The following is a 12059-nucleotide window of genomic DNA, read 5'->3' on the forward strand; positions in this document are numbered from 1 at the left end:
CAGCCAGAGCCCTGACTTAAACCCAATTGAGCATCTCTGGAGAGACCTGAAAATGGCTGTCCACCAACGTTTACCATCCAACCTGACAGAACTGGAGAGGATCTGCAAGGAGGAATGGCAGAGGATACCCAAATCCAGATGTGAAAAACTTGTTGCATCTTTCCCAAAACGACTCATGGCTGTATTAGATCAAAAAGGTGCTTCTACTAAATACTGAGCAAAGGGTCTGAATACTTATGACCATGTGATATTTCAGTTTTTCTTTTTTAATAAATTTGCAAAAATTTCTACATTTCTGTTTTTTTCTGTCAAGATGGGGTGCTGAGTGTACATTACTGAGAAATAAAATGAACTTTTTTGATTTTTGGAAAATGGCTGCAATGAAACAAAGAGTGAAAATTTTAAAGGGGTCTGAATACTTTCCGTACCCACTGTATGACATGAATGAGGAGGGATAACTGTCTTGCTGTCTGTCTGCTGTGTCGTTCACACTGAAGTGCTCTGGAAAGGAGGTTTTAATGTTGAGAAGAAGGTTTCTCGTCTCCAGCACTGGGCAGTCCCTCCAAGATTTCGCTGGCCTGTTTTTGGAATTGTTGCTGCGCAAAATGTTTGATTTTGCTGCAGCTTTTCTAAAAAATTACGATGAAGGTTAAGATTTTCTTGGGCATTTATTTGCAGTGACATTGTGTATGTTTTGCGGTGGAAAAGTGTTTACTTTGATGTTACTGCGTGTTTTGCAAGACAGTTTAAAGATCTGAATACTGTCTTTGTAAGCAAATGTGAAACGGTGCTGTGTCTTGTAAACAAGGAAGTGAGAATCTGACATATGCAGTTTTGCGGGAAACGGAGATGATAGGTCAAAATTCGCGCTGAATTCACAGGGATTTGTTGAAGTTGCGATCGCGACATCACAAAATCCTGGAGGGACTGACTGAGGACAAGTATTTAAATCATAAGAAAACATTTGACAAGTTTATAAAATATGATGCAATGGTAAAGAGGAACCAAGCGAAAAGTCCACAATATGATCCAATAATTTGATAATGATAGAACGCCAACAGGGACCATTCTTTTGTACTTTTATCTAAGTAAAATGTTTCATACAGAACATTTTCTAGTAATGGAGTATTTACAATACTTTACTCATCCTTGCACTGTGGACTCTGCTTTTCTGTCTTTTGCATGCTACAAAAATAAGTATAAATCTATTTTTAACATTCTTATTACAATTAAAATTATTGCAATTGTATTTCAACAGTCATAACAGTGTTTTAAAATGCAGTGCTTCCCCCTCTCATTATTTAAAACCTTCATAATATTTCTTGCTCTGGTTGTTTTATTGAATTGCTGAGGTTATGTGAGATATTCATATATCTTACTTGGTGATCTCATGCTCTGGCTTACAGTCCATATATCTTATTTTCTAACCTCCTTTATTTGGAGCTGCTTTCTTTTAACTGTGGGTCATACTGCCCTCTTTATCTCAAGAAGAATTATTAATTTGCAGTTTGGTGTTTTCTCTCTGTCGTCCACTATCGTCTACTTCCAATGTTCAAGTGCCATGTTGTATTCACACAGTCTGATTCTGGAGGGGCCCACTACTGCCAAGTTGATCCTTATCTCTTCCATCAAGAACTCAGTTCCTCCTGGCACAACTGTTCATCTTTGCTGTTGACGTACCTCCTCACTTGCCCAGTGTCGACTTGGGGAGTTTGGTCATTGGTCATCTCAAACTCAGATCACCTTCTGCGCAGACTGATCGAAAGACTGGAGAGGTGACTGGAAAGGGAAATGGAGGACAATGCAGTTTGCTTTGTCAAATCATGTGTAGAGGGACAAAAACCTGCTAACAACTGATCTTTTAGAGTGACGACTTCGTTAAATTGATAGTTAGAGTTGGGATTACATTAAAGCATTCCTCTTGAAATGGTTTAGTGTAGTGTATGGAGCCCTAAATATACAGTGAAAGGTTATCAAACAAAAATATAACTTAATACACCAATCAATAATACTGTTTGTTAATATGTACAAATTATTAAAATGACATTTTGAGCAAATAATATGTGTAAAAACAAATACAAAAGATTTTTCTTTTCCCGTTAGGAAAATGTGAAATGAGGTAAGGAAAATGTGAAATGATGCATGGGGAAAATAGGGAATAGATGTCCTGTAAAATTAAATGTGTGTCAAAAACCCCAAGGAAAGTGAATGAGTGATAGAGATAAAAAGAAGACTAATATAAATTAATTTCTAATTTGTTTTATCATGTAATTGGTTCTCAAGAAAAATAGATGATATAAAGCTCTATGTCTTTAATATATTCCATTTTAATTATGTAACTAAGAATAGTATTTGCTGATGTATTCATTTATTCACTTACAGTTAATAATAATCTTTCACCACATTTTGTCCATTTCGGGGTTCCATAGTAACGTAGGATGCAGCTTGTTTAAAGTATGCCAAATTTAGAGGAATGTTGTAATCTTGTATAATTACACTGTAATTACATAAGATACAAAAGATGGGTTCTTTTTTCACAAATAGGCTCACGCATATTTTACTTTTTTAGAGCAAATCCAGAAAACAGTGTGCAGATTGCAGATATGGAAAGACTATAACAGCGTTTTAATTATACTCGGAAAAGAAACCCAAGCCAGGAATATGGCAGTTTTTATTCATCAAATTCCAGTTCCAAATTCCAACAAACAGACAGAAAGAAACACAAGTGCGATAACTGTACATCCTCTTCCTCCTTCTGTTTCTTTACATCTTCTCTTCCATTTCAGGCAGTCGCTCGTCTCTTTTTGCCTTTTCTTCCTCTCTCCAGCTCTTCATACTTGTCCATTCTTGTCCTCTCACCGCAATCCTGTTGTTCAGGGCTCCTCGGAGTGGAAAGCTGGACGACAAGAAGAGAAAATGAGGTGTTGCATCAGTCCCTGTTATTGCAGGTTTATATATTAGGGGAGGAAAAATGAAAATACTGATTGTATATCTCACAGAAAAATGACTCTTTACATGCAAATAAAAAACTGCACTTTCTTGACTGCTTAGCAAGCAATATTAGGCTGCCTGCACCAAAGGCATTATTTTTTCTTATTCTTCTGTCAGTCTGCTGTTGTTTTGGCCCAAATGAACTGCTCCTTACGTTCATGGTACAATGACTCTGACTAGCATATCCTTCTGCTACTCATCAGTCTGAATGAGAGTGTTGTTGAAGTACTGAGAGATACACAAGTTTTCACTACAGTTAATTCAGCATCTTTAATGGGCCATTGATTCTGATTATTGAATAAAGAAGATAAGATGTAAGTTTATTTTATGCCTAATGAATTTGCACTATTTAGCAGAGTAAAAGGGCATCATGTTCATTATAACTCTCTTAGTCAGCGGGTGATTATGTTCTGACAACTCCGTCATTACTATTATCTGCACGGTCCGGATTATCATAGCGAGCGTTTGAGCCAAACACATCTGATTTTGACACAGGATTTACATGCCGATTAACAGTCCTTCTATATTCAGAATATTAAAATATTTCACTCATGATCTGGCACCGGTAAATGCAGTGGCCTGAATAAGATGTCAGGCGGGGTGAGCGTCTTATCCACGATATTAGTTATTAATCATCTCTGTCATTAAGTGGTAGATTAGTGTGAGGTGATGTTTTCTTACATGTGAGGGTGTCAGTTAGCTGGTGAATACCTTCCTCCTCATCATCAGGAGCTACCAAACTGGCTGCAAAAGTCCATACCATCTCCAACCAATCAGTACTCTCCCGAGCCGCGACGTCGCCAGGGACCCCAGCAGGGCTTGATCTTATTGGACGAAAGCCACCTAAGTAGAATATAGAGTAAAGGACAAGAGCAATGGAATAGAACAGAACAAAATCTTGTAAAGCAGAGTAAAGTGGGATATTTATACGAGAAAAAATTTGTAACGTGAACAGGGTGGACAAAATATGTGGAACCCTTTCCTAGTCTCAAAAATGACCTTAGAAATTACACAGTTTTAACATAAAATGAACATGAGAAGCTTCACAAAGGTAGTATTATTCATTAGCATGTATATACTGTATATATATTTAGTTCTGCTTGCCTCTAGCCTTCACACCTCTCTTAGCGATGGCAGAAGGAGGAGGGAGACCTGAGGGGGCAGAGACAGCATGGTGTAAAGGGAGAAACATCTTCATCTTTCAGAACATGATAGGACTTATTTGTCACGATGCAGAGGACATGCTGAATGCGAACACGGCAAGAAACATGCAACAAAAAAAATCAGATATGGAGATTTTTTAACAAATTATTTAACAAACTGGCATCACAAGCGTTCTGCCTGTTAATGGCTTATAACTACTTTATTAACTGTAATAAAGCTTAAAGCTACAACTTATAAACCTTTTATAAAGGGTGACTTATGAGGGGGTGGTATTACAATAACTGATACATCATTGTTGTATTGGGGGGGGGGGGTTGGATGACTTTTTTGGATTTTTTTGGATGACTTCTTCCACATGTCTCTTCTTAAAAGACACGTGTTAGTGACCTCAGGTGTTGAATGCACACTGCAACAGAAAGGTAATGTCAGGGTTCAACTGCTAGCAAAGCTGGTAAAAGTGATAAGTTGGTACTAAATGTTGCACAGAGGGCATTTCAAAGCAATGCAGCTTGTCAATTACACTAAAATAATAACAATTATTATTTTCAGTAATCTTTTTTGTACTTTGACCCTTCGGTGCTAATCACGACAGCTTTGTCCCAACGCCTGCTGTCTGTGCCTCTAAAGTGCTAAATGCATTGTTTTGATTTTCTCTGTGGATCTCTTTATTTTCCCCTCTTCCCCAGGTGGAAGAAGCTTTCTGCCTGTTTGTTGCCCACTGTGCAGGAGTCGTATAATGGATCCCCATAAACAACTGATTAATTCGCTGACATTTCTATGATTGGCACCCCAGACTCTCTGTTGTCCTTTTATTGCCTTTACTTATTCATTCAGTTTCTCTTCCACTTCACCTTTCTTCCCTCTGTGTTTCTTTCTTTCTCTGTCTTTCTAACTCATTCTGTTTTTCCTTTCTTCTCTCTCCTTTCTTTAAATTTATTTTCTGTCACAGTCTTGCTTTCATGTTCTCATCCTGCGTCTCTTTTCTTCTTCTGTCCACCTTTCTGCCTTTGTTTTTTAGTTTTGTGTAGTTTAGCAGACACATCAAAATGATAAACACAAAGAAAAGAGAATAAAAATACAATTTGTGCTGCAGAGATAAAAAATAAGAAACCCATGGGGCTCTGAAAAATCTCTCAAAAGAAAAGCGCATAAAGTAACAGGATAAGGAAAGCTAAATGATACAGAGCTTTGTTTCTTTTGTCTTTATTTTGAATCCTCCTTATTTGCATCCTCTCCCCTTCCTTCCTTTCCTTCCTTTTTACTGTCTTTCTTTATTTATTTACAGGTGTGACACTGACATTGCATTGGAGAGTGACATACTAATGTTTTTACAGTTTAACACCTGCATCAGTAACACTGTATGGTTATAACATTACCATCTGTCTCAATCTAAACTGTTTTCCTTTTCAAAAATAATTACATATACTAGGAATTGCTTACTTTTCTGCCTCTGCCTCTCAGTCAGAGAAAGAAAGATAAAAAATTACTGACTAAACTGTTGGCAGTGCTGCTTCTTTGTGTCTCATCCACCTTCTCTCCTGCTCTGAAGTCTCTGCAATGTCTTTCTTCCTGCTATACTCTGCCTTTATCTCCTCTGAATTGCTGTTTCTTTCTATATACTATGTCTGTGCAAGTGCGTGTGTCTCCCCATTTCTATATATGTATGCTTTTATGATGCTACTTTGTCTGTCTATTCTCTACACACACTCACACAAAACTCAATCTCTGCTCTTTCACGACGGGAAGAATTGCATTTCTTCTTTATTGTCCAGAAATGTCTCCTTGTATTTCATTTACACACAGTGGCCTTTACTGAAATGTCATGGTCAGAGAAAAGGCTTGTGATTAAAAATGAAACCCAGCATTTTCGTTATTGTCCTACTTGCAAATATTTGCTTTAGAAAATGGAAGATAACTTCAAAACTTGCTTCTCGTGTGTATTTCCTCCTCAGCTCGGAACTATCCTTAGCCCTGGGAGGAATGTGTCTTTGACTTGGAGATAGCTTTTAGTGATGAGTCTGCATGAAATATGGGCGACAAATGAATCAGTCTCATTGAGGGACTCTGTACTCCAAGTTTTCTTGGATTATCATGTTAGCCACATCAACTTGAACATATTTTTCCAATGTCAGCAGGGACGAGAAAATAAATCAGCAAAATAGCACAAATGATTTGACACCCCAACAGGCTTACAGATTTACTGTTGTCATCAGACACAATAGTCACCTATAGATGTTTATTTTAAGCATTTGTGTCACACAGCTTCTTAGTCATTGAGGACTGTTAGCAGGTCCAGAGGAAACACAAGTGCAAATCCACACAAGTAACGCAAACACACTGAGATGTCATACACTTAAGGACAGGGATAGAGAGTACACAGACAGGGGACAAAGAAAAACTTAAATAAACATATAAAACACAACATATGCAGATGTTTCCACACAGGTATAAAAATTATGTGAATCACCTACTGTGACCTTCCCAATCACCAGATCTCAGCACTGGACTGTGCTTTCTCTGTTCTGTCAAAAATACTGAATATAAGAGCATCCTGTATCAGTTCAATAAGGAACATGTCTTTTAGTTTCCAATTGCGGGACAATTTTGTATTTTAGGGGACATTTGGCATTACTAGATGGGGTTGAAGTAAATTTTAATAAATTTTATATCAAGTTCAAGCTTGTTAGCTTGGTAACTTATTGCAATGTACAGTCCTGAGAGGAATGTGGGAGTAAATGGCACAGTTCAGAGAAAATAGAAAGAAGGTGTGAACAGTCTGAACATTGCTGTAGGCAGTTTTCTTTAAGAAACATTTTCTACTGAAGTTATGAAATAGTAAAAGACGTCCACATTCTCAGAGGGGAATATATGGAAACCTCAGCAAATGTGTGACGTGACCCCCTTACGGCAGAAACTAGCTCTTAGAAACATTCAAGCACAGTGGCTTCACCCATATCAGAGGTGTCATGGGTCACTGCAGATGTTTAGCTTAGACAGCTGGTGGTAAACACCTGCTGGTAAAAAAAGATATTTTGAAATACTGGACATGTACTAGAAGACAGGGCTCATGTATATCTTGATTTTCTCTGGTCTGTCACAGGCAACACTCTAGCAAGCAAGCAGTGCAGTCAAACTGTTAGCGGTTTTGTTGTGTTTTGTTTTTACCAGGAGATAAACACACGGGGTCTTCACAGTATGATGTGTACTCTTTGGATGGGATGGCAGGTGATTGACAGCATGAGGATGGAGAAGAGGTGGGGGTGGGGGCGAAGGAGGGGGGAGAGTGAGGAGAGGAGTTAAAGATGAGTGTGTGTTGGATGAGGCAAGACTATCCTTACAGCGCAAGATAGTCTAAATACATGGTGATGTGTGGTAGTTGTGGGAGTGATGAGGACCAGATATGCTATGATACCAGAAATGAGTAGAATTGATAGAAAGGTCATTATCATAGGAAAAAAACTGCAAACCTGTGACAAAATCAAAGTGACTGATTTTACTTTTGTGTGGTTGGAAGCTTGGAGGGCAGTTTGACCTTTATGTGTCAGGTCTATTTGGATCACTACATTGCATACTAATGCTTTACCATTACACTTGTGACTGTAAGGTAATGCTTAATCTTACCCGTCCATTATTCCTGAATAATGTCCTAGTCACCAGCATCACCAGTTTTTTGGAAAACCAATATAATTTATTTCTGAATGTAGGGAAAGTAGGAATGCTCTTGAAAGAAAAGCTTAATTTAAACCAAAATAAAGAATTCATTATTGAAAATGTTCTCCATACAGTATATTGACAAATTTCACATTTTTGTATGTTAAGCTGACATGTTAGTTATTAAGTGTACCAATTGAACACTTTTACAAAATTATCACCAAATTACACAATTCTTTCCAGAAAATATTGTAATTTATTAGAAAATGACAATTACAGACCTGTAAAATAAAGTATTACCAAACAAGGATAGTGAAAATACTTGGAGCTGAAGTGAAACTGCAACCTATGACACAAATTTTATATGATAATGTAATAAAAGCAACACAGATTCAATACAAGGGATTGGAAAATGTATTATTGTGCTAAAGCACAATTATATAATTATAAGTTCTGTAAGTCTCATTGTATAACTGAAAAAATGTTCATTTCCACATCAACATCAATATCCTATGTTTTAAATGCAATGAACAAGATTACCTTGAGAGTGTTAACATAGACACTAATCTATTGACCCTAATTTAACAGTAGCAGTATAAGCAAAGCGACTGCTGAAATGTACATTATTAGTTTGGGAATTTAACATTATTCGGGGAATACATATATTCAGTTTGGTGCAGAGTCTGTGCATTAAATATGAAGCGACAGCCAGCAGCTGGTTAAAAACAGCTAGCCTGTCTCTGTGCAAATCCACCTACTGTACCAGCCCCTGTAAAGCTCACTACTTAACATGTTATATATTTGTTTAATTGGTTCTGAAAATGAATTGTGAAAAAGACGATGCATTGTTTTACCAGGGGTTATGTGCTCAACTAATTTGGCTTTTGTCTGGGACCATTTGCTGGGCAACCCACAGACTCCAGGAAGTTACTGCTCACAGCCAATGTAAAATGGCAAATTGTCGTTTTTAAGCTTAGGTTTTTGTACAAAATAAATAACGAGAAATAACATGTCAATTAGAGCCCCTTAGGCAAATTTAGGTATGTTCAGAAAGAGAAAGGCTAGCTGTTTCCCTCTGTTTTCAGTCTTCATGCTAAGCTAAGCTAACCAACTTCTGGCTGTATTGTAGCTGTACGTTTAACAGACAGATATGAGAGTGAATAAGTACACAGTAATTCCCAAAAATGTCAAACTTTTGCTTTCCATTTAAGGTAATATAATAATAACAACTGGAGTATGATCACATTACCACAGCTGCATTGTTTTGTTCAGTGTTTTGATTGGCAGAGTGTGGCACGATTGCTCTTTCTTGATTTCTCCTGTTATGCTGCAATCAGACTTTTCTCATTACCTAAATTAATGGGTGTGCAGAGCCTTGCGAGCTTGATCATGGAGCCAGTGAATCACAGTCTTAAGCACAACTGAAAATGTTTGAAGGAGAGATCTTGACTGCTGCATTTAATTTCATCAATCAGTAATGTAGTTGCGATATCAGGGAAATTAATTTTCTGTTATCTCAAGACAATGAAGTAATTAAAGTGTGATCACAGAAAACGAAATTTGATCACGCAATACAGTTAAGTCATGAGCTAGAGATAACAGGATTAAGAATGTATGAGGAAGCAAAGCCTCTCTCAGTTTCCGTAGAGAAGGAACAGAAAGTGTATAGAATAAAAAACAACAACATTGAAGCCAGAGAAATTATTACTTTAAATAACTATATGTTTTAATTAGACTGGTTACGCCGTTTGAATGCGTTATGCTTGTCAACACCAGGAAGTGCCCTTTCAATCCATTCTACAAGTTATACGTTTAAGTGAAAATGAGACGGACATACCTCAGTATGTACACAGCTGTATCGCTACACTGGTACATAAGCTGTCAACTGGTGGACTAATTAACGTTAGAGGCTAGGTGACCAAGTGAGTGTGAGAAAAATGCACTCCTGACAACAGTGTGTCATTTTCAATACGTCTGTCTGTCAAGTGAAGGGAAACACAGCACACCATGTGTTGCATTAAAGCAGCACAGATGTTGGGACATTCTGTTGTTACTAACGTGTTGAAAGGAAGAATGAGATGGTCTCTGTCCCCTAACTTGACACATGGACTTTGTTGAAAATGATGACCTTCATCAGAGCACATCCACTTTTGAAGTCTGCTTCAAAAATGTCTGAAAGGTTGTTGAAAATGCTTGGATGAAAGATGAATGTGTGAATGATTTGTGAAAAATGGGTGCCAATGAGTTGAAGGAAAGTGTATAACAAAAGGTATAACAAAACATTACAAGCACATTATAATTACATTGTAATCATTGTTGTGAGGTAAAGCTGATAAAGCTTTACTTAAAATATTTCAAGAAATAATCAACAAAAGAAATAAAAAGAAATAATCAACCATGAGTCTTGTTACCTGCCAGAGTTTTATAGTCAAGCAGATCAAAGAGAACGATGGCGACTCCCGTCCATGTGATGACCAGAGCCACAACCAGCAGCCAGGCCATTGGTGAAGTAAAGGTCAAAATGACATCATCCAAAAATGTCCTCTGATTGGTCCGAGCTGGAGGGGCCACCACCCCACCATTGGCTTGACTGCTCATTGGTGAAAGGAGCTGTGAGCAGAGAGAGAGAGAGAGAGAAGTTTGAAATAGGATGACATAATTATGAAAAGGATAGAATCTAAATGAAGAGGAGAGACATGAAGAGAACTATGGAAGAAGAGTGGAGGAGGCTCCACTTTTGGATGACTGAGGAAAGTTGTATACTTTTAAAATCGCAATACAAAATGCCAGTGAAAAAAAGCAACAATAGATGAAGCTGAAGCCACAACAAAAAAAGGATCTGCTAATGGAGTGATACAACATCACAAAATATCTTAGCCAACTTAGCTAAAAGCTAATTTAGGCAAGTTAGAGGAATATGAATAGAATATTTTTGTTTGTTTTTAGCATGTTTAAAGTGGCACATAAAGTGCTAGGCCTCACAAGAGACAGATTTTAAAGCGAATGCCAAAAACAGCTGCGACAGAGGCTGAAATATTCGTAACTTTCTGTCAAGCCCCAGAAGTCAGCCTTGGAAGAAAATCACTGAATCCCACATTCCCCAGAGTACAAACTGCAATGTCTTTTCATTAGACCCTCCGTGCCTGCACAATGCAGCTTCTTTGAATCTCCATGTTCCCAGTTAGGCTTTCTGTTATGAATTTCTAGTCTCTGAGCCCAAGCTGAGACAACCCCCGGGAGGATGGCATCATCAGCGTAATTTTCCCAAACTTGACAAACTCTCCTACACAGCCACAGAAGGCATTAAATGTCAAGCGTGACATTAGGCTATACAATTGTTTTTACAAGCTGGGTAGAACATTAACTTTTTGGAGTACCCCTTTAAACCTGCATTTAGTGATGATTTTGGGGGTCCCCTAACTCGTGAGGACAATATCTGGCTCTTTAGCTGCTAAATGCTGCACTATGTTCAACAGCTAGTCGTTAACTGTGTCGGTTTGCTTTGTTTGTTATGCACAGGTCGCAGACAGGGCGCTTTCTTCTGAAGACAGCTGCCAGCTGCGTTTTAAAGCGACGCTTACGAGAGCAGTGGGAGCCATCCGAAACAGCTAAGTTGCTGGCCGGAAAACCAAAACGAAGAGTTGAAAGATACATTAAAAAGTTATGTAGAGCTGAAGGGAACTGCAAGGTCGGTGGTTTGGGTTTGTCACCAGGAGCCATTGAGCTATTACAGCAATGTCAGCTACCAAAATACAGATTATTGCAGCTTTAAAGTGTGGGGAGAATATGTGAGAGTGTGTACTCTTGAAATCAGCTTTCCACAATATTCCCTTTAAACTTCAACATCATCTTGTCCCTGTTGTCCAAGAGATAATATAGAAATATATTATATTTAAATATAGATCTTTAGAATTGCTGACTGCACCATTCAAATAGTCGTAATCTCTAAATATCAATAGGAATTAGCGGGCAGCGCAATTAACATCTGGTTTGGAATTGTGTGGAGCAACAAATTGCCTGGCTTTGGAGGTATATTTATGTATGAGGACACAAGCAAACCCGTGACAAAAATTCTAAGTAAACTACAGAAACCTTGGAGTATTATTGGGGTGAAGAATCCGCTTTGCCTTAAGCCTTTTGGTATCAAAACCAACACAGGGTTACAGCCCATGATGTTGTTGGTGCTATAAACATATGGCATGATATCTCCCCACCATGAATTCACCACTGAGCCCAATTTTAATCTGTCCTTA

The 12059-nt window shown here is 37.9% G+C and overlaps 1 protein-coding gene across 1 annotated transcript; it reads right to left on the minus strand.

Moving 5' to 3' along the window:
* Window positions 1-2873: 2873 nt before the first annotated feature.
* Window positions 2874-10405, minus strand: trdn (triadin). The gene is made up of 5 exons (XM_046061381.1): window positions 10218-10405; window positions 7321-7362; window positions 4111-4143; window positions 3673-3834; window positions 2874-2896 (listed from the first exon to the last, which is right to left on the minus strand). Exons 1-5 carry the CDS (start codon window positions 10402-10404, stop codon window positions 2874-2876), a joined length of 447 nt encoding a protein of 148 aa, XP_045917337.1. The 5' UTR covers window position 10405.
* Window positions 10406-12059: the final 1654 nt, after the last annotated feature.

This window comes from Micropterus dolomieu, linkage group LG10 (assembly GCF_021292245.1).
Source record: "Micropterus dolomieu isolate WLL.071019.BEF.003 ecotype Adirondacks linkage group LG10, ASM2129224v1, whole genome shotgun sequence".
Classification (NCBI taxonomy): Eukaryota; Metazoa; Chordata; class Actinopteri; order Centrarchiformes; family Centrarchidae; genus Micropterus; species Micropterus dolomieu.